This window comes from Centroberyx gerrardi, chromosome 12 (genome assembly GCF_048128805.1).
Source record: "Centroberyx gerrardi isolate f3 chromosome 12, fCenGer3.hap1.cur.20231027, whole genome shotgun sequence".
Taxonomy (NCBI): domain Eukaryota; kingdom Metazoa; phylum Chordata; class Actinopteri; order Beryciformes; family Berycidae; genus Centroberyx; species Centroberyx gerrardi.
Window position 1 is genome coordinate 26588254 of NC_136008.1, and position 23639 is coordinate 26611892.

At 40.8% G+C, this 23639-nt stretch overlaps 1 protein-coding gene and 1 non-coding gene across 2 annotated transcripts in view; both read left to right on the forward strand.

Moving 5' to 3' along the window:
• LOC139911933 (lysophosphatidylcholine acyltransferase 1) overlaps positions 1–23639 on the forward strand; it is a 37644-nt gene that overhangs the window by 12471 nt on the left and 1534 nt on the right. Inside the window, exons 3-13 of the mRNA XM_071899564.2 lie at positions 3923–4137; positions 11626–11738; positions 13273–13333; positions 14133–14191; positions 14457–14491; positions 17509–17563; positions 18520–18602; positions 20987–21112; positions 21937–22090; positions 22565–22663; positions 23221–23362. Coding sequence (XP_071755665.2) covers positions 3923–4137; positions 11626–11738; positions 13273–13333; positions 14133–14191; positions 14457–14491; positions 17509–17563; positions 18520–18602; positions 20987–21112; positions 21937–22090; positions 22565–22663; positions 23221–23362 — 1142 coding nt within the window. The remainder of the gene's footprint in view (positions 1–3922; positions 4138–11625; positions 11739–13272; positions 13334–14132; positions 14192–14456; positions 14492–17508; positions 17564–18519; positions 18603–20986; positions 21113–21936; positions 22091–22564; positions 22664–23220; positions 23363–23639) is intronic.
• Positions 18273–18345, forward strand: trnat-ugu (transfer RNA threonine (anticodon UGU)). Its single transcript has one exon. It is a non-coding gene; the product is annotated as a tRNA-Thr (tRNA).

Here is a 23639-nt window from a genome sequence, read left to right on the forward strand (position 1 = left end):
TAGTTCGGGAGGCCTTGGCTTGTGTTTGACTTAATCCTGGTCTTCAGGAAGCCACTCTTGAATTTGTTTAGCAGTGTGTATGGGGTTGTTGTCATCTTGGAATAAGGGGACAACATAGGGAACAGTGTTTTTGCCACTGGTCCTGTAAAATGGCCTCAGTTGCAGCCATTTTTTCTCATTGCTGATGCAGTTTGTCCATGTTTGGCATATGTAGTCGTCATTATTTTCTAGATTGTTTGCCTTTCCACATTAAATGGCCACCTAGAATTCAGGTGCTGACTATTTGGCCTGTTAGTTTCCTCATGTTGCTTTGAAACTGACTCCTACTGCTGATAGGCATTCAACTTAATTTGACTTAGTTGCCTATGTAGCTGCCTTTATTATCATTTAGTTCATCTTTTTCATGTTGTGTTTTCGTTATTTTGTCCACTCTGTATATCTATTAATCATATCTGGCAGTATTAGCACATCTTGACCACATGCTTGATATAAAGGGTATGGTTATGACAGTCTTGTATGACAATTTAGCTTTTGATCTCAGGTTATAGCAGTTGGCCAAACATGGTTATGAAGAATGGCACTGTAAAGTGGCCACCACCTGGCTGGCTAGAGCCCAATTTAGGTTGGCACCCTAAATGGTTTGCAGGCCTATTTTTGTTGGGGATGCCAATATCTCAATAAATCAGTGAGTACCAATGAGTTTGGATCCTTGGGTGAAAGACTACATTTCTCCATTATTTAAAGTTGTATTGTAAGCTCCAAGCTCTTGAATGGCCTCACAATTATTCCCTCACTGATGTAATCCTTTTCTCTCCCTCATACTGTGCCACAAACATTCAGCAACTTGATACAACATGCAGCCCTGCCTCTTCCTTTCTCACACTGCCACAGAACAGTGTGTGTGTGCATGTGTCATCTAGTTCACCCTAGAGCTAAATCAGGGTTTTTCCTGGTTTAAAATGGGTCTTTGGCGGTTCCCCTGTCATAAGGGTCAGATGACATCATATGCTAATTTGCGTATTAATGGCCTTAGCTGTACCAGTTTCAGGTTGTCTACAAGTTTCATAAAGGTAAATCTAAGACTTTTCAATGCCACTTACAATGAAATATAAGACCAATGTCACCACTGAAATCAACTTGAAAAAAAAAATTGTATCAGAGTCTGCATGACTGGGCTGATTTGGCACTAAACAGTACACCAAGAAACATTTTTAAGACTTATAAAAAATGAATTGAAAACTTAAAGGGTGTATTTAGCAGTATTCAATGACTTTTTAGGCCTTATAGGTAATCAAAATCAAGACATTAGAGTTAAAAATAACATTGGCAAGGCCAGACTTTTGAAACCCCCTCTCCAGCCAAACAAAGACACCAATAGACTGCACAACGTTACAGCTGATGTCTTCATCCACAGCAATCTAATAACCTAATGTACAAAGGAAATAAAACCTCATGCTGTAAAACTATCTTTGGATTTAAAACAACACAACCAAATAGGTGTCTGTGTTTTCATATCTGAAATATAACAATACAGGGGGGAAATGTTGGCGTAGCAATTACTTGATTACATAACATATCACAGGCACATTGCCAGAAGTGAGTAAAACACCAACACAGACTAAGCAGTTAAATGAAGTATAAGGCAACGAAGTATAAGGTATTGAAAACGCATGACTGATTTTTTTCAATCATGGTGAATTTGCTGCATGGAATTCTCATCTCACATTTCATCTTATATCTTACAGTATTGAATAAAATAATATGAAATAACCAGTATGTATAAGATTTGCTAAATGGCAAATAGTTGTACATACAATGAGCTCAGTCCATTAAATTCTTCTTGGAAAGCCTGTCCTTTTATTCTTCCCACCAACAGTCAACACACACACTTGTAAGACTGTTAAGTGGTTCCTTAGCATAGTCTGTGTGTAAAAAGTCTATTCAAACTTTAATGACCAGTAGCTGTCGATACCCTTGTTTGTGCTGCCAATTATTTTTAGTGGAATTTTGATGGCGCTCTCTTGATCAGTGGGAAAAATCTAGGTACCTACACCCTGTAGCCAAATATTCTGGCATAAATGGGTGTATTTGGTAGGAGAAATTTTCAAAAACTGTGTTTACTTTCTAAGTTGTTTTTAGAATTTTGAAAACGCAGGCTTTTTAATGCCCAATTATTTGGGGAAAAGTCATGGAAGGATGAGACCAGAGCATTTCCAATGTTTGAGAAATAAAAATGTATAATCTGATTGTCCAGTTTATTCAGCCCAAGTCCTTTAAACACCCGGAATTTGTTGCTAAATGCTTTGGAAGTCAACACACTAGCATTTTTCCCCATTGTCTGAAAAAATAGCTTGATTTGCCGCTAGGTGTGGAAAATAATATCGGTAATGGCAAGACCTGTAGGAAAGCAATTTCCTGCAAGAGAGGCAACACATCGAACATAATGAAGGATTTGCTTCATCTTGGTGTAATGTGAATGGATGTTGTGTATGTCGTGTCTGAATCTGAAACAGTATGCTCATACAAGTGTATATATTCAACCAGGACATACCTTTCTTTGCTTAATATTGTTTGATAATAATATGATTACTAGTTAATTATGATTAATTGTCATGCTCCTCAAAAAACCGAGCCATAATCTAAAAGTTGCACATGAATTGATAATCAGATTAAGCAAAACCTGTGCCCCCTGTTCTTAAACGTGGCTGCTCTTTTATGTTTTATGGAACACTGGTGTTGCAATTATTTTGTCCAGTGAGTGTATATCAGTATCAAGAGTAGATAAGGAGGCAAATTGAAATCTTATTTATTAAACCCAAACAATTCCCAACGCTACTTATGTGAAATAAGCCTTTCTATTGGGCCTCCTCACTTTGGGCAAAATGCTGCTGTCAGATGGAAAGCTTCTAACTCCGTAAAGAAAGCTTAGTGCAAATGAAAACACATTGGTTTTCCAATTGGCACATGTGTTTTTGAAATATTATGTGTTTGGAATGGTTTTCATGGTTCCAATGGTCGTGACATTTACTCATCCCACAGAGGAATTGAGAAAACAAAATGCCAAAATTGGAGCTGCAAGTTTTTTTTTTTTAGTGGCTATAGCCTGTAAGGTTAATTGAAAATGGTGATCTGTGGCGGAGTGAGCTGTGGTTCTCGGTAGTTACACAAACATACACTGATGTCACTGACACCCAATGATCCTGATCCGCTATGGTTCCGAGGATCTGTCATAAATTGTCTTCCCCATTAGCCAGCCTCAGCTGGTTGAGAGGGGGAATCAATACTGTAAGTGCGTGTGTGTGTGTCCCTTTGGTGTTGTCTCTAACATTGAATTATCAGTGTTATGGTATCTTTCTTTCTCCCTCCCATCACCTCTAACTCACCCTCACTCCTCTCTGTCCCTCCCTCCTTTTTGTTTCATCTCCATCCCATGTATCGCAGCCTTCCCTCCTTTTATTAACACACCCTGATGTAAATATTTCTTACTCCAGTGTGTCACCCTGAATTGTTTTAAGATGCATAATGTAACATATTTTAATAATTTTTAACCAGCAATTGTCAAATAAACAGTGGAATACTGGCCTGATACTAGATAGAGATGCACTTAAGCCTCTTATTTGTTTCCATTACTGATTCCATGTACTAAACAGTGTCAGCCGGTACAGACTACTGATATGATTCATGACTTTGACTGCATAGACTTGGATATTGACTTAGACCATTGGTTTGGGGTCATTGGACAAAAATAATTGAGATGTCACCCACTTTTCTCTATTAGAGAGATATACAGTTCTATGTCTGAAAAAGTAAAAAATAAGTCTCATTGAATTGCTGATGTCAGATATATCAGGACTTGGTTTATCCCTATCTACAATTGAACTGAAAAGTCCCTCCCGCCAACACGCACCTTCTCCTTTTCCAGACTGGTGGACGTGGTTCTGAGGACCATCATGCGGGTCATGTGGTTCGCCGGAGGCTTCCATTGGATGACGGTGAAAGGTCGAAGGGCGCTGCCCGCAGAAGCGCCCATCCTCACCCTGGCACCCCACTCGTCTTACTTTGACGCCATCCCAGTCACCATGACAATGGCCTCTATTGTCATGAAGGCGGAGAGCAAGGATATACCCCTCTGGGGCAGTAAGTACCAAACACACACGCACACACGCACACACACAAAGGTATGTTGACACTATTGTTGCCCATATGACCGTGACCTGTATTGTGAGGGAGGGAACAGGCAATCTGATACCTTCAATCTTGAAATCTCTGTGATCTGATCCACAAAGGCCTTGGACAGGAGCATCAAGCATCTATAGATACACAGGCAGCAGTTGTCATCCAAAGATAGTGCCTCTGATATGTTGATGCCAAGCATTGTTTTTATTTGCATGCCTAGGCTATAAGTGAAACACCACACCGATGCTCTATCAAATGATGTTCCTGGAAATAAAAGGTCACTAAAATGAGCTGAATGTCTATGGATTTGACATTATTTTAGCATTGTTCTGCAGTAAAATTAAATAAAAAAGGAATGAGTCTCATATCACAAAATGGAATTGCATTTCTTAGTGTATTGTAAACTTATGAATTGCAGTTGCATCTTATCATGGCACAAGTGTTGCACACAATCATTCTCTCTCCGTCTCGCACAGCGGTGCACCGTCTTGCTGTGCGCTAACTAAGGACTGTAGATCAATGCTGGTGTCAGGAGGGTCTGCTGCTGGGCTCTAATTGTATCATCACGGCTGATGGCTGAGGGAATGTGTGTGTTCTGTAGAGATCCAGTCTTCATTGGCTTACCTTGTTGGCCTTCTCCAAAGATATCCTATCTCATTTACCAGAGATAGCCTCTCTCAAGATTTCATGTTTTGTTTTGTTTTTTGAAAACTTTCATATCAATCATCCCTCTAAGTCCAATTTTCTGTATTGTGACATTAATACTGTATAATCACCTAAATGCTTACTGCCAGTGGTAGAGCTGATCCCACCAAGCAGCAGGACCATTCAGATAACCTCAGTTGATTTCCATGCACCACCCCAAGGCCATATAAAGAGGACATGTTGGCCTTTCTTAATTGCAGTCAATACACGCAATGCTCTCTATTGGTCACAGGGCTAAAAAAAACAGACATTTAAGTAGAGCCAACACACTGAGTTGTTCCAGCAGACCTTTATTGTCCAAATAGTCCTTACTGTTGATAGTTGTAGGTGTAACTGCTGCTTGGTGATGTGGTCTAAAAGTGCTTTTAGTGTGTTTTTATTCTCATTCTTTAATTGGTTGCTAGTTTAAGACCAGATCACCAATACTGGTTGCCTACCCATACTGCTTACCTTGCTTGATTCAGCAAGGAAACCAAATACAGGCAGCACCTAATGAACTGTGCAGGTGTAGCTAACGGGTTGGGTAATGGGTTCTACTTTAGTAGGGCCTTTGTTAGTGTGTAGTTGGTATTTATTACTCCTCCGATCTTACAGCAGATCCTATTAACTAGTTGCCTATTCAGTTACCTGTCATGTCGCAGAGCCAGCCGTTTGTTCTACTGTCCCTGGCAGCAGGGCGTGAAAGGCCAAGGTGTGTGTTTTATTTTAGCCTTCCTCTCCCCTCCTCCTGCTCTGCCTGCCTATTGAGTCAGTATTTAGCCACTCTGTTACAGTAAGGCCAAGTGAGGCTCATTGGCTATTTTGGCAAGTCATCATTATCAACAGCAAACAAGCGGCTAAAAAGTTGTTTTGAAGGAAGTTGAGGAACATAAATAGTGAATAAATCTAAACTTAAAATTTCATGATTAATGTTATGTTGTTGTGTGCTCTCCCTGTACACTGTGCTGTCCTAAAAATGTTATCAGTTAATGTTCTATTCACCTAAACTCTGACTAGTCCCGCTTGGCCCTGCAGTAGGAACCAGGCAATAGTGCCTGGCCAAGCCAGTGGAATCCAGAGTGGGCATTAAGTCCCCTGATCAGCCACAGTGACGTACACAGACTCTCTCTCAGGCTACTAGCTATAGCCCTAATCCCTTCCTGTTGGCAGACAGCACACGGTTGGAATCAATCCCTCCTTACTTCTCTCTGCCTCACTCTCTTCTTTCTTCACCTTAGAGGTTGGCATCGCTCTCCTTCTCTCTTTGCATCTCTCTGTTTCTCACTGTTTATTCTATATTTTGATAAGGATAGAATATCATAATGTCCAAGAAAAAGTGCTTCCTGCATCTACAAAGCCTCTGCAAAAAAAACCGGAGCATTTAAACCTGCTATTATTTTTCATCAGTGCAACACATCCATCCTTCTTTTTTCACCTCTCTCTACTTTTCTTCCTCCTGTATGTCAACTACACTTGGCAGGTCTTCAACGTGTAGACACCCATAATCTTATCTTTGCAGACTGTGCACACTATGTAGACATTATTAGGTGTGTTCCTCCTATCGTAATGCACTCGCTTTGTGTTCACTGCATTGCTCTCAATCTAACCATGAGAAGATTTTACAAGTAGGGTAGTTTTGAGAATATGTCAGCAGGGCTTTAGAGTCAATGCAACAATCAGAGACTGAGAGGCAGGGAGACGCGGACAAGGAAACTGAGAAAGACAGAGAAGGAAACAGACAGTGAGACAGATGGACAAAGGGAGGTAAATGGGATGGTAGGATGGTCTTCCACTGACAGGACCTGTCAGGCTGTCACATTGTTCTTGTGAAAAATGGAAATGGTCTGTATAGCGGTGAGAGGACAATTATGCCTATGATGATTTCAAAGACCTACAGATAGAAATCAGGCTACCGATTGCAGATCTCGTGTAAGCTGAATCAGCTGATGCCGATTTATGTAGCAATGTGGATTCAATCTCTTTAACTGTCAGCTAGAAGTTGTAGAATGTGACTAACAGCAGAGCTCCACTACTTGCATCGTGTTGTGTTGCCATCAGTGTCTCGTAATTGTGACGCATCTGCTTCACAGAGCACATTCATCGTTGGTGCAGTGGAGAGGAGCAAAGGGGAACAGTCATTATACTAGTGCTATATTCATCGATATGGATAGGCCTATAGCTTTGGTATTTTTTGCAAGTACTCAAGTGTTGCTAGTGGAGTGTGCTCTAGTAATTACAGAAGTGGGTTATAATGATCTGTTATTATTGTAAAATGTACCTAAAATCCATTTTAAATTAAACATAGTCGTATATTTTAGGATTTAATTCGTGAGTAAACACATACACAAAATATTCAATATCAACTTTATATCCCTTTTATTTCATTGATGTATAGTAAGGTGAATGTGCGCGTCAACCATTGAGAATTGAAGCTCGGCAATTATTGGATGTTGCCATCGTAAAATGTATATCAAGCAAAATTCATTGTAGTTGGACGTGCTTGCATATTATATTTTTGATGAAGCATAAGCATCGTCAATTTTGGGGCACCACTGTATCTTGGGCCTTGGTGACACAGAACCAAGGTAAGCAACCGCTTAGGCTCTCTAAAGGCAGATTTCAACATGGCACATTTAATTAATCTGAAGGAATGAATTATTTTCGCTATCAGAGGTTAGGCATCTCATAAATGCAACACGCATGAGCCAGATTCCTGTGCACAAGTTTTAGTTTTATTGGTTAACACACATACCTACCCTAGCAGATTCTTGGACGGGGCCTCCGTCCTTCACAGATCTACTTTGAACTCTCTTGGAGGAGTTGAGGAAGAAGTTTTATCTGGAATGCACCAAGGGGGCGGGTTACGGCCCTTTGGTCATCTCAGTAAACTTAGGCAGGGATGTGATTCCAGTGTTAAAGCTTCATTCTGGATGTATCAGAAACTATGTTTATGTTCATAGTAGTAGAAGTAACACATTCTTGGTGACTCAAAACTAATTATTGATTTATTTGACACCAAACATGACTGTGTTATGTACATTAAGAATGGAGATAATTGTATGACCATAAAAAAAAACATGTTCCTTACTTTGTAAAACAATCAAACACTCATATGTTACACTGGATGCAGTTCTCCATTGAGTCCTGGACAGAAAGCTCAATTAAACTCTTGTTATTTGTTATATTTTGAGAGTTTTGCACAGAGAGGGCAATATTCCTTTGTTCTTCTGCTCTGTGCACAGGCAAAGCACATTCACACCAGGCTACTCTCCAGTCAGGTGAGACCCAGTGTTTCTCACACATAGACTTTACTTGGGCAGGCCGCCCAGGTGTATTAACGGCCACCAAAGTATATTTGGCGACCCATTTTAGCATTTTTTTTTTTTTATATCCGTCCGAGAGAATGATGCCATCCGCAATTAACTACAGTAGTGGACAATCTCCCCTCGCTCGACCCCTCCAGGGTTTCCCACACATAGAAAGCTTAGTGGCGGGCCGCCACAATATCAGCACTGGCCGCCACAAATTTTATTTTTTTTCACTATTTAATCGTAGAACTGTGTGTAGCGCTTTGATTTGCTCAGCCCCTAATTGCTCCACGCGATCTCTCTCTCTCTCTTTCTGTCTCTTGCTCTCTCTCTCACTTGCTCTCTGTTTCTCCCTCTCCCTCTCTCTCTCTGTTGCTCGGTCTCTGTCTCTCTCTCTCTCTCTCTCTCGCTCACTCGCTCTCTCACTGGACCCGTCTGTTCGCCTCCCACTGCACACGCGTGAGGGATATTTTTTTTCCATGCCAAGAAGACGGCCAACTGAATTCCCGAAAAGTAACTAACAGTTAACATTACTCGGAATACAGCTGAGTTTCCGAGATTAGCACGCTGTATAGCCTAGCTGCTAGTCAGTATCCACCGAGTGGACTGATAACGTTAATATTAACTTTTTAACTCTGACTCTGAATGTTTGCTCCCTCAATCCAGATTAATATTGAAAAATATTTTCAAAGAAGAAAAAGGACTCGTCCTGAGGAGGAGCAGGGACAGTCTGGAGCAGAGGAGCTGCTAAGCAGTAAAACAGAGCAGATAATAATGTCAAGGCTAGTAATTTAACGATGTAAAGATACAGATGAAACTGACAGCACAGAGAGATGTAGCAGGGCAGAGGGGCAGAAAAGCAGATTTCTCTGTAAAAGGGGTCTCATTTCTATTCTTCACCTTGTAGACAAAACCAAGCAACAAACAGAACAGTGTAGCACTGTTTATATTCTATATTCTGTTTATATTCATTTATCTCCAGCTCTCGACACAGGTTCGGGAAAGCCCCTTGAGCCTGTCGCTGGAGTATCCATGATTTCACCCATTTAGTGCGGTTTCTCCTTATTTTTTGCCTCCGCCTCTTCCTTTCTTCTTCCACAACCAAAAGACCAAGGGCTGACAATGGCAGTGCCATTTGCAACTTCTTATCAGACATATGGTATGGAGAGTTATTTCCCCTCACGCAGACGCAGAACGTACGTGCTAGTTGGCTGTTGGCTGTAGTCTTTGCGGTGTGTTCAAGTGCAACTTTTTGGACCAGACACAGGCGACGTGAGGCGACGCAACAGTCGGCCTTCGTCGCCGCTGGTTCTTTGAAGTCGGTTTGGTGTGTCAGGGCCTTACCACCACAAATACATTTGAATTCTGTGGGAAACACTGGAGACCACATGAGACAGGGATCTGGACCCCTGGGGAGCACAGGGTGGTGACCAGACCATACTGTCGTTTAGGTCCCTTTGATCACAGATCCTTCGAGTGGAGGTCCTGTGGGGAACTGTTTTGATTTTATTAAAATGCAGATTAGTTTCTGTTGGAACATTTGCTTCGGTGAAGCCCATGATGGGGTTTCCATTGGAGGTGTTGGTGTGTCAAGGGGGTCACCCAAGTGACTCCTACACTGTCTCCTACAGCAGATTCAATATCAGTGAATCTCTTTAAGACCACTTCCAACAAAGTCACTTTTGTCGATTTCACGCCGCGGTCCATCTCTGCTGATTTCCCAAGGAGACGCTGCAGAGCCCTGATGGATGAGATGACATCAGCAGTGGATGTAGTTGATCAGCTGACCTTTTGTGCAAGCTCCTCTAAAGGTGCGAGAAAAGAAATCGTGTTTTCAATCAGTTTCCACTGGCTGCTGGTGAGAAGTGTAAGGCAAGTTGTACTTGGCTGCATAAGCTGATAGTGCATGATTCTATTCCAAGAGACCCTACAGCATATATAAAGTGCTGTTCCACATGGTAGGTAGGTCTTGTTGTAGCCTTTTGATAGGCTGGCACAGTTGTCTCTGAATACTCTCAAATTGGGAGTATGTAAGTGGAGAATGTTTGAAGTTGCCAACGATGCCAGCTGCTATATCCCAGATGCTGCACTGGAACAGAACCCCTCATCTACCGTAAGCTGGACCATGAATGCCATGCAGGGCAGGCTGCGTAATCTGGCATCCGTCATTGCCTTAGCCATGTTTTTGGCATTGTTACTATGTTTTTGGCATTATGTTCTGGGCTTCTAACATCATTAAGTGCAGCCTGAGTTTCTGCAATGAGTGAACCCAAGAACTCGTGAGAATGATGAACAACTTTTTGTAGTGTGAAGCCTTTGTCTATAGACTGGGACCATTAGGCTCAACATGAGCATTGGACACACTCAAAATCCAAATGTCACTTGTGAAACTGATAGGGGTGAGGTTTTGTTTCAGCGTTCAATGTGTGTGAAGACTGGTATAATTGAGGTAAAATATTTGCCCTTTGCCTGGGCTCAGTGTAGCGCGGTTCTAAGTGGGTCACAAGCCGTCTGAATCCTTCCTCTTCCACAACAGAAAGTCCTAAGAATTTAGTGATCTTTGCCGTTATCTCTTTAGCTTTTGCACTCTCCTTGCTGTATGGTTTCCTTAATTGTGCCTTAAATGTACTGACTGTCAGTGACAATTTTGGCTTTCATATTGAAATTAGTGGCCGGTACTAATTAACCTGGTCAGTGTTAATTAAGTGCCATTCTTCTTGTAGTGAATTGAATCAATAAATATTTCACTCTCAAACAGCATTGTGCCATTACTTAGTTCTTGGTGTGTATCCAGGGAAGATTCAGGTTCACATTCATACAGATACCACATCCACACCTAGAAAATATCCAGCACAACCACAGTCTGCTACTGTTTGCCACTGAGCTCTATCGCAGTGATTTGGAGTTGAGTGCCTTGTTCAAGGGCACCGTGACGGTACTGTTTGATGGAGGGGAGAGTGTTACTCATTCCCCAGCCAGGTTTTCTCTGCCAGTCCAGGGACTCAAACTGGCGACCTTCCAGTCCCGAGCTCATAAGTCATAACCCAGCATCACACTGTTGCTGTTTGCACTGCTGAATGTGTCAGATTGTTTTGCAATCACGATGCTTGATGTTTATTGCTGAAGTGTTTTCAGTTTTGGGTAATAATTGGCATGTAAAGTTAGACTCGATTGTTACAAATTATCACTATTATTCATACTGTGCAGTCAGAAGTCATCTAGATGTCAGAATTTTCCCCTCCTACCCTCCCCTACTAAACGGAATAAAATGTATCATAAATGTATTCCTCTCTTTCTGCCTACCTCCTGATTTTCTATTTTGGTTGCTCTTTCTTTTTCTCAATTCTACTCAAACACGAAAATGATAAAAAGCATAACTCACCGCTTTTTTTTTTTTTCCTTTCTTTGTCCATTCCTGTCTCTCCCCTCGTCCTCTCTTTCTCCCTCCTCCCTCCAGCCTTGATCAAGTACATCAGGCCGGTGTTTGTATCACGGTCAGACCAGGACTCCAGGAAGAAGACTGTGGAGGAGATCAAACGCAGAGCCCACTCTGGAGGGGAATGGCCTCAGGTAAATAGAGAGAGAAGGGCAGCGAGATCACCCTCACACAATGTTATTTCAGTCACACAGCTTGCGTATTGAGTATGAACATTTTATAGAGACAAAATGTAAATACAGATGTTATTTTGGCATAAATGGTCTGTTTCGTATCACTCCTGGTGGATGCTGGGGGTGGTGGTGGGCTGAGAGATGCATAGGTAGCAGCAGCAGAGAATGAGCAAGTGAGTTTGACAGCTTAAATAGGCCGCCCAATTGGTGATGGCAATACACAAGCTCAGCTGACACATCAGCTGATCCACAGCGTTGTCTGCCTGAACTCGCTCACAGGCTTTGCTTCATTCACACACATGGATACACACACACACACTCGGCAGGGTAATGGATTCAGGACACTGGGCTTGGGCGATATCAAAAATTTAGATTGCGATCCTGTCCCGCCAAAATATCGCAATATACGATATTATCGTGGGGGGTGTTTTTTTTTGTTTATTTTTTGGTATTTTATTTTATTTCTTATACTACATCAAATTTCTAGGCTATTAATAATAATCGTAATACTAATCTTAATCTTAATGATTTTGCTATTCAAGCAAAAACAAAGGCCATTTGGTATAATTTTCTAGAAAAAATGGGCCAATTGTGGGGAACCAACTTGAAATAAAATGACACATTTTTCACTACAATTATGATTATTTTTGTTTTTTACTCTCCTACCACTAGTAGTGGAGTAGGTTTATAAGTTTATAAGTTTTTACAGTTGTTTATCTAAGCAACACATGGTGCCGCGGCCTGGAGGGGTGGGGGCTGGGGGACGATATTCGATACCGCAGAAAATATCGCAATATTCACAAAATTTTGCGTTGATCGATATTATCGAATACCCACCCAAGCCTACAGCACATACACTTGCGCACAACGCTACTTTCACATCTGCCCATACATGCAACACAGGGTTAGGGTTAGGGTTAGCTCAAGTGTACTTCCAGACACAAGTACATGCAGTTGTGGGCCCACATATACACAGCAGCTAGGGAGTCCAACATTTATATATAGGCAGATATATCAAAGAGCAACACACACAAACAAGCCAAAAATACGGTACTTTTGAAGCTCTTTATATAAATGCTTCCTAACATTTTGAAAGTGTCGTCCAAATTTACTGTTTAGGAACTTCTGATTTTAAATCCACTATCCAAGTATATGAATCAAATGCACTTGATTGATCAAGTACTCTACCTCTCTACTCTCTCTTGATAAATATGTCTACCATGTATCTTTATCAGGTACATATATTTTGGAGTCTGTGTATATTCCAAGAAACAGGATTACTAATCTAGTCATATAGCTCAAAAATGACCAAATAACTTAAGTTTTCACCTAAATCCTCAGCCGGTACTGGCACAAGACATCCATAAAAACAACTGAACAAGTCGCAAAATGACTCAAGAGTTAGCCTACATAAAACGTCTAACCCTGCTTCCTGAAATAGCCGCTGCTTAACATGTGTCTGTAATATGTGAACCATTTCCTCTCTTCCCTACAGATAATGATATTTCCAGAGGGAACGTGCACCAATAGATCCTGCCTAATCACATTCAAGCCAGGTAAGGATACTTCTTCATCCTTTTTCTTCTCATTCAGCCTGCTCCTCCTCTTTTTTTCTTCCTTTGAAGTCATGGTGCCAACTGTTTACCCGTATCAGGCTCTCACATCGTGTCATACTCAAGCTAGAGGTTACCTTGACTTTTTAGTGCAAAGAAATGACACATTGAATTAATGTCCAATTCCGCATGAAGGATAGCCTTCATGCTCGAGGAAGATCTCTTGCATGCAAACACCAGACAAGTCTGAAATGTCTGCTTCCCTCTGGGTGTTTATCACTTAATTCTTCATGGGGAGATGGCACAAATTCTTGAACTACTTGTTTGTAGATCTGAAACTTGACCTCATGCTTTCCTATAAAGCAGTCAAGTCGAAGAGAGTTGGCTCTTATGTGCGATGTACATAAAAAACAGGTAACACTATTATGGCAATCTTTTAAAAGGCAGTCAGAAATAGCAGTTGGATAAAAAGGAAAATGACAGAAACAAACAAACTGTTGCACACAGGTTTCATCATTTGTAATCACAAACTTAATCTGTACGCCTTTTTCCAAAATATTTTCAACCTGATTAAACGCATTCTTGTCTCTTTAGCAGTAATATGCAAAATTATTTATTGAAAAAATGACAGAACACTCTCTCTGTCTCTCTCTCCGTCTCTCTCTCTCTCTCTCTCTCTCTGACAGAACACTCTCTCTCGCTCTCGCTCTCTCTCTCTCTCACTCTCTGATATTAAATATTTAAAACTATCATTGTTATATCAAAGTGGAATATCATTGTAACATCTTTTGTTCTCTTGTAGGGGCGTTCATCCCAGCTGTACCAGTGCAACCTGTGGTGATTCACTACCCAAATAAAATGGTAAGAAACAGCCTGGTTAGTTTTATTCACTGTGTAGGTCAATGGGTAGAGCATGGCAGTAATACTGTTGTGTAATAATGTTGTGTCTACATTTACGCACAATAATACTGTACATTGTGAATTTACATGGTTTTGTCCCTCACACAAGCAGATTTGTTTAAATTACAAGTCCTTTTTAAAATACTTGTAATGTTTAAGTAATTTACATTCTACAATTCAATAATTGGCTTCACTGACTTATTGTTTTTCCCTTTGCTGTGTACAGGACACAATCACATGGACGTGGCAGGGGCCTGGAGCGTGAGTATACAATTCGTTATTTAATATTTGCCACTAACATAGATATGCTGTGGTCCAATATCCACTGACTGGTTAAGATGGAAACGGTTTCTGTATTTTCTGTCTTTCTCAGAAAAAGCCAAGCAGTCATTCCAAAATTAGATTTAATTAGCATTTTGGAACGGTCTGAATCTTCCTCGGGGTCATTTTACTTGTTCACTAAAGTTACCAAAATCAACACGGTTGTAGAGCCTCCCAAGAAGGGTTTGTAGCCATTGTGCTGCGGATAATTTGGGTTGTAGTTCACCTATCAGGCCAATTAATTGGTCACATTCTTCACATCTAACTGAAACTTATATTAATGGGAAACAATATGCTCTTATAAAGGGTAAGCTGTACTATAAATGGTGAGAGTGATCTCTGTTGTGCTGGCAGTCCTCCAGCCAGCAATACAAATATATATTTTTATCAATAGGGCTTTTGGACGGATTGAGTTGCATTCTCCACATATGAGTGGAACTTTCTGTTTTGGAAACAAAGCCTGTCTTCTGAACCACACATCCCTTAAAATACGGAATACTTTCTAGTCTGTTGGTGGTCTTCCAGACAGCATGTGTCATAGTGTTTTATCAATTATCAATACTTGCTGTATTGGAAATGAAGCTTGTAGTCTAACCAACACACTAAATATGATAATCTGAACAAAAATGCCTCAGTGGAGATATGGAATACATACTCTATCTTGAAGGTTTTTGACAGAGGTCTGACAAGTTATTGCTGCATTAGTGAATCAGTTACATGTCACACTAATATATACAAGTATTAACCTACTGTATTGGAAAACAACTTTGTACACATCATATCATCATATTAGGACATGTTGATTTTTGTCTGTCACACAACAGATATCACTATAGTTTATCCATTAATAAATTGTTCACTCTCTAGAACCAAGTGCCATCCTACTGTGTCAGAAAATAAGTCTGCACAGTACAATAGGTAAACCCCTAATACAGCTCAAGTATACAGCAAATGGACAGAATGAATATATAGGACTCTAAAATTACTATTGGAGTTTTTTTTATAATTCATTGTTCATGCTCTTCAAATTCAAGCATAAACAATCCTTGTGGTCTGGACAATGCACCCTTTATAGCTCATATCAGCTAAAACTAATATAGCCTTTAGCATAGCAATGACTATGGTTCTTGTGTTTTTACTGAGAACATGAATCACTGTGGCTGGTTATTAAAATGATTCATCAATTTTACTCTCAGCTATGAACACAGCCTATTGTAATAGAAGCAGTCCTCGTAAAAACTCATAATGTGTGGTAATGGTGTTTTGTGGTCTTGCAGACAACAGTTATCAATGAAGTTTATTGATGTAATTAATTGTTCACACACTCTACATCCAGTTGTAGCCAGCTGTATTGGAAAACAATCCTAATGATCTGAGCAGTATAGAGTAACATACAAAATAAATTGTAAATGGAGGAAATACATAAGTGTGGGGTTTTTTCTTGTTTTTCCAAAGAAAACTCACCACAAGACTTAATTATTTTGATTTTATTTTTTCAAATCCAAGCACAACATACCTACCTCGTATTAAGTATTGTAGTAACGGTTGTCTCTGATTACTTTCTCGAACTCTCCAAATCCCGAGTGCAGCCTGCTGTATTGGAAATGAGCCTCGCGGTTCTGAACCAGGAGCACCACCACAATAAGAGCTCAAATAGACTGGAAACAGATTAGTCATGGCTGGGGGAGAAAGACTGCCCTTGTTATCTGTCTCTCTTCAGTGTCCTCCGACTGAGTTGTACTATGTCCTGTTTTGATTTGGCTTCCGACGTTATGGTGGGTCTCTGAGTGCTGCTGGCTGCCTTCCCAGCCTAGCACAGCAGAGCTATACACTATCTGATTGGATTGACTGTAACAACACACACACACACACACACACAAACATATGCACATATAAACAGACTTTTACTTCCAGATATTACATAAGCACTAGACATTGTCTGTCTCAATTATTGCCCAGTCCCACAGCACCTAGCTAGGTGTGCAGCATCAACTGTTGCTGCAGTTGAAGTTACTGCAGTCCTGGAATAATCAGGATAGCACATCATTCACCAATGTATTGTCAAGAAGAATAGATCCACTCTACTGTTACCGAAATGTTTCATTACATTACATTACAACTTACAATAAGAACATTTTGTCAACAGCAGTCAATACTGACCGTATATCATATTCTTCATCAGCTAAGCCTTCAATAGGAAAAGTAGCAATATGTTTCGTTATCTTCACCCAAACGTAATAAATTCCACACCTGTTACACAAAACTGCTTTGAATTGAAAATTGCAGTTGCCAATCTTACATTAGCAGGACAAACATCAGCCGAGCGAGCATCACTCAGTAGGTGAGAGAGCGCAATTTGGCGTTACCTCGGAACAAACTATGGAGGAACAACTCAACAACTGTCAGACACTGACTAGCAGTGAGGAGGGACCGTAAACCATAAAATGCATCATTTCAATCGGTGATCGGCGATCGTACTGTGACTACTCTCATCAGCATCAGCACTGCCAGCTGAATTCTGGGAGAAGGCAAGGCATGCACATAATTGGGGGGAGTGTGCAGTAGGGGGACAGTGTATGATCATCTTGTTGAACACAAGGAAAGATTGTGGGAGTTAAACAAAAATTCCAGTAGGGTAATATGAAAATTCATAACTATGTTAAATGTTCATTCTCCTGATGCACCATAAGAAAAACACGTGCACCTGCACATTAATCCTGAGTAGTACAACTTTCACACTTTCTTTCACTTCAAGTTTGCACTCTGCAAGTTCTTTCACATCCCCATTTTGTTGTCAGGTTTATTTTAGTTGTTTTCTGAGACGGTTGGGTAGTTGACTAGTTCTGCCTTTGTTAATTATGTGGAAGGTCCTTTGCCACATGACTTGTTTTACATCACATTTAGTTGTTTACTGCACATGAATAGTTTAATGTTGTTTGTGTTCTGTTATTTTTCAGGTTTGAAATCTTGTGGCTGACGCTCTGCCAGCTGCACAATGAGTTTGAGATAGAGGTGAGTGTGGAGGACTGTCTGTATGTATGGTTTTTAAATGTCTTTCTTTCATTCTGTCTTTCTCTCTTTCTTTTTCTTTCTTTCTTTCTTTCTTTCTCTCTTTCTTTCTCTCTTTCATAGATAGATAGTTGAATCATTGTTCTACCAACCCAAGGTGTGGTAACCTATTATGTAGTGCTGGATGTAAACTGGTTTGGGCGTCATACCTCAGTGTTTAGCTCAGTTGGTAGTGTAAATCAGGTGATGCTACTTTAATTATGACAAGGCCCTGAGCCTTTTGGTCTTGATCATTAAGATCAGATCTGTATCTTAACTTCCTAACCATGTTAACCTAACCTGATCAAATGATGAAAGGCAGTCCCACAGTGACATAATCAGTCAACCCATTAACACCTCATGAAATACAAATTATACAGTGGTGGCTCGCACACGAGTGCATACTGATGTGGGTTTGTATAATAAAACAGAATCATTATGGTAGAGGTCAAGGATGGACTGATTAATAATGTAGCTCACTTGCTGCTTGTGTTGTGCTTGAGGGTTTGGAAGGACTTTGTGGCATCAAAGACTATTGTATTCACTAGTGTATTCACAAGGTGCTATGTAACCAAGGTGCTATGTAACCAGGGTGTGGCCACTGTCATTAAAGCACTGAGAGTGGAAGGTGTATTGTTTATATTGGTGACCAGCCTCACAGCCTTACATGTTAGGCCTCATAGCTCAGTGGTTAGAGCACTGGTCTTGTAAACCAGGGGTCGCGAGTTCAATTCTCGCTGGGGCCTTTCTTTCTCTCTTTCTCTCTCACTCTGTTTTTATTTCAAAGGAATGTTGTGCACCATTAATAGAATATACTATTTAGACTTATTTATAACAATATGCCCGTCCAGTAAAGCATTCACGTGTGATGTGTGAGGTTTGGCTAAATGAGACTCTACTTTTCTCCTCTCTCTCTGCAGTATCTTCCCATCTACACGCCCTCAGAGGAGGAGAAGAAGAACCCCGCTCTCTTTGCGAACAACGTCAGACGCCTCATGGCCAAGTAAGTCAACATATGCTGTTCCTATGATGTTTGACAATTCAATTGACCATTATATCTTTGCCAATAATGGGTTATAAGTTGACACCTCATTTATTTTGTATGTCTTCCACCTGACTTTCTTGTCCCTAAACCCTAAATCTGAGGATCAAATATTCAGTTTGTCAGGAATTATTATATTTATTTTCCTTCACATATCAGTCCACTACTGACTCCTCTTTGTGTCTGTGTCTACCCAAGGTTTCACAGAGCCTTTGGTGTCCATGTCACTGATTTCTCTTTAGTAGAGGATGGTCTCACTTCCTATTCTCTTAGTCTGTTTCCCTCGTTGTACAGGACACAGCGCTCCGGGTGGGCTCATCACGGGCCTACTCTGTTTAACACAGCTAGCATCTTATTTATGCCCATCATAATGAATAAGGAGTGCGATTACTCATCATTTATGTCACTCATCTTCCCCTCAAAACATAATTTCTTTGCTTTTTGCCTCTCGTCGCCAACAGAGATGAAATAGCTAGGTTGCCATATCAAATGAACACCGTGCTTTCAGCCCTGCTGTGGAAAAAAGGGCAATTGACATTTTTACATTTCAGACACTTAGATGTTCTTAACCAGAGTGACACGGAGTAAATGAGATTTAAACTGATAATGTCACCAACGTTGCAAGAAGCCAAATAGTGAGTGCAATGGACAAACTAACTGTTTGGGGGTTGCCTATCACTGACTAACCATTTGTGGGTGCTCTCTCTTGCATTTTATACTTATATCTCTACATACAGGGATGTGATTTTCAGTTCTTCTTCCTCAGGATGTAAGATTTTTGGGGGAGCAAAACACTTCTATTCATCTCTATTCAAATGTCACTATTTACCCGTTTGTCTCCTGCCGTTTCCTGCTTCGCTCGTGTTGTCCTGATCTTAATCCTGGTGTACCTTATCTTTTCCTCTCAGAGTCCTAGGGGGGCTCTCAGTGAAGAGTGACTTCTCATTTAGGGATAATTAATCCCATGCTATGTGGTGATCTTGCTTAAATTACAAGAATAGTTTAAGGTTTTTAATACACCTTTTGTGATTTATCATGAGCTCAGTTTTATTACCTTTTCAAAAGTCCCAGTGTCAGTGTTTTGGTCTTTATTATTATCTAGTAGTGCAATAGATGGGGATCTGAAAACCACTTTGCTGAAAGATCACAATACAGTGTAGATTACAAAATGTTCCCTCACTATTTCACAAGCTAGTTTGTTCCATAGAAGAATATGATTTTTGGGGTTTGAGTCAGTCATAATGTTTTTATCACTATAGATGGCAATCTCTGCTACATCGTCTCCTGCCAGTAGATGGCAACACCTGGATGTGGTATATGATCGAAAACCTGTTGGGCTCCTGCCTTTGCCCATGTTCATTCTTTCATGCCTGACTATCCTATATGTTATGTTGTGAATTACAGGCAAATAATTTATAACTGGACTACAAGCATATGATGATGAATGACAATTACAGATGTGTTGTGATTCACAGAGTTTTATTTATGGGCCTAACATCAGACTATGTTTCATAAAAGTTATTTGGCACATAGCCTAATGTAGTCAACACCAAAGTGATAATGCATTTTGAAAATAAAGTACACAAATTCAACAACAAATTACAGCTTAACACACCCATAGCCTAACTATTTTGATTCCGCCACAATGAGCGCAGAAATAGTCAAAATCAGATTAACTTTCAGCGCTTCTAGTCAGCCAAAACAACCTTGGATGGATCATTGACATCACACAGAAATATGTTGACTTTGTCTGGCTTAAGCTGTGTGGAAAATGGGGCAGTGCATTCCCCCTCTGTACTGAAAACCCACTCGGCAGCAGTGCTTTCTGCAACTCTGGACGTCAATGGAAAGCACTTTGCATTTGATCATTGTATTTCCATCTATCCTTTGCTAAAACATGTTTCATGCAAAGCTGTCATACAACTTGGTCCAAATCACCTGGCTCCCTGTTATCATTCCGATTTGAACCCTAAGAACTGTCAAAAAGGCGCAGTTGGCATTTTTGTTTGACACTCAGCATTGTTTTAATTTCCCTCACCTTCCCCTCAGTGGCTGTTAAACCTGACCATGATCATAAATGTAATAAACCCTGTTGAATATAATACCTTGAACATTCACAGGCTATACATGCTACCTGTATTCTCCCTGCAGTGTCTCTTATGCTCCGTGCTTCATTGCTTTAGGCCTGGGATGGGCAACTTTGGCTCCGGGGAGGGACAGAGTGTTGCACTCAACAGCAAAGCAGCTGTAGCGGCTATACGTTGCGAGCCTACACGCCTGAAGCTAATCTCTATTGATCTGCACCGACTCATGTCACCTCATTGTCTCCTCTGTGCTGTGTTCAGAGCCCTGGGGGTGCCCATCACCGACTATTCATTTGAAGACTGCCAGCTGGCCATGGCAGAGGGCCAGCTCAGACTGCCAGTCGACACCTGTCTGCTGGAGTTCGCCAAGCTCGTCAGGAGACTGGGGTGAGTCACTCGAACCTCTCCAAGCAATACACCCATCCAAGAGGACTAGGTGAAAATCACTGTTTTACACCACCCAAAAAAAACAAAAAACATGTTTCAGTTGCCAGATCAGTCAGCAGTTAATAGTGAAGGCATGTCGTCCATCTGCCAGTGACAGTTCATTTCTGACATTGGGTTATGAATTTCACAGCCTATGATCATAGATTAGAACAGTTTAATATGTTGGACAGAAGGCAGAGCCTATGCCGCCACAATTAAAACCTTTTCATGTGCTACCAGTGGCAATAGGCGAGTAAGCACCTCAGTCATCACGCACACACTAAACATGTAGTTACTATGTTTGGATAAACCCTATGATTTATTTGCACATGGATAGGTCAGCTATGTGTCTGTTAAACACAGTGCTATATTTGAATTTTACGATTTATGCTTGCTGTGCACTTTTACATGATGATGATGTAAGTAGAAAGTCTGGTTAAAATGCATCATCATCATCGGTGATCGGCCAATCACACTGTCAAAAAATCAATCGGAATTGAAGAAACCTGAACGGTACACACCTTGTTTTACTTTCACACTCCCTTCCCTCTCGTTTTTCAATGAGCGCAGGCACAGTATGCTTCTTACTTACTGTGTCAGGCAGACCGTGTACTTTTTCTACTCTACTTTGCTGGACATTTTGTTTAATCTTTGCAATCCCTTTCTCCTTGTTTTTTGAATGATTGTGTTTACTGTATACCCACGGTCTCAGCTACCGCTATGGCACTATGCCCGAGTTATTAACTAACTCCAAGGATTTTTTTTCCCCTCCCCCGCCACTCCAGGCTGAAACCCCGGAACACGGAGAAGGTTCTGCAGGAGTACGGGAACCGAGCCAGGAAGCTGGAGGGGGAGAAGCTGGACTTGGACGACTTCGCTCACTACCTGGACGTGCCCGTCTCAGACTTGCTGCGAGATATGTTCGCTCTCTTCGACGAGGTAAGGACCGAAGATATGATGACTCTCACAAACCATAAAAATTAAAAAATTCAATAAGTTACACATAGAATAGTCTATACATTGAGGTGCTTACCCACCAAATGTGTGAGGCATTAAAAATCTTTTTTACAATAATGTCATCCTCCTGAATAGAAGGCAGTCAATGTTAATGTAGTGCATACAGAGAGCATGAATCAACTCCCAAGTGCTTTTATAAAAACACTAGAGACTGGGAGTTGGAATGAATACCAGGTGCTTTCCTGAAACTAATCACACCATCCTTTCCTCTGTATTCATTCAGGGATGCGGATGCAATATATAAGAACCGTTTTATTGCTACAACCTGTACTCGACGCAAACAGGGACCGCCCTCAGCTACTTGTGCTACAAAAACTAAAGGAGAAACACTTGCTCACACACCCTCTCCTCTCATCTCTCGTAAAAACACGTGCTGTTTTTCCCTCCTCTCTCCAGCATGAAGATAACTCCATGGATATCAGAGAATACGTGATCGCCTTATCTGTTGTATGCAGACCCGCCAAAACTCTGGAAACGATGAAATTGGCCTTCAAGGTATGTTCTGTTTCAGGCTTCACGCTTATCTAGCCAGCAGGCGTAATGGGAGTTTTTTTTTTTGCCGCGGCTGCTTAGGATCAGCATGACATTTGCTATGTTAAAATGTCATACAAGCCTGTATTGCATTTTGCGCTGCCCAGTATTCAAATTGTACTGTGTGAAGGTCGATAAACTCCTCTTGTAACATTAGTGTTAATAACATTCGTGTGTGCCTTTTTGTCAAGGAAAGTGTACTTTTTGTTTTTTTGCCTTGTCTTTGCACAAATGTGAAAATAAACAAATAAAAGTTAGCTTATCATTTCACAGGATTAGATGAGCGGTTATCAGGCAACCAGTCTGTTGCATGAAAACCTAATACCTCCAGTTTGAGTGATTATCATATTTTCACTTGAATTGATTTACATATTTCTTTGAGTTGAGCAAGTTTTGTGACCTTAGGGCTCATGAAACCCACTCAATACAGATCATATTAGTTACAATAGAGTTATTATTAGTTACATACCCAAATGCAAAATCATAGAGATAACATCTGCATGTCTCCGCATCACATCCAGATGTTTGAGGCGGAGGAGGACGGTGCCATCACAGAGACGGAGCTGGCAGTCATCCTGAAGACGGCTTTAGGAGTGACTCACCTCAGCGTGTCCCGTCTGTTCTCCGCCATCGACGTGGAAGACACAGGGAAGGTCACGTTTGGTAAGAAACTCCACACAAAACCAACTGTCCTGGGTCAATCTCTGACCCAAATACTGTCAGTTAATTTAAGCATTACTTTGGACTTGGCCATCAATGCAGAAGACACAAGGAAGAATGCATTTCACAAGAGATGTCATATAGCGAATCCTCCCAGGTCAGATCATTAATCCAAATTCTTTCAGTCACTATTTGATTTAGTTGTCCTGAAGTACAATGTGTCGAGTTTTCACTTCTGGGGTAATCCAGATGTTTTCATCATCCCAGACAAGCTCAATCA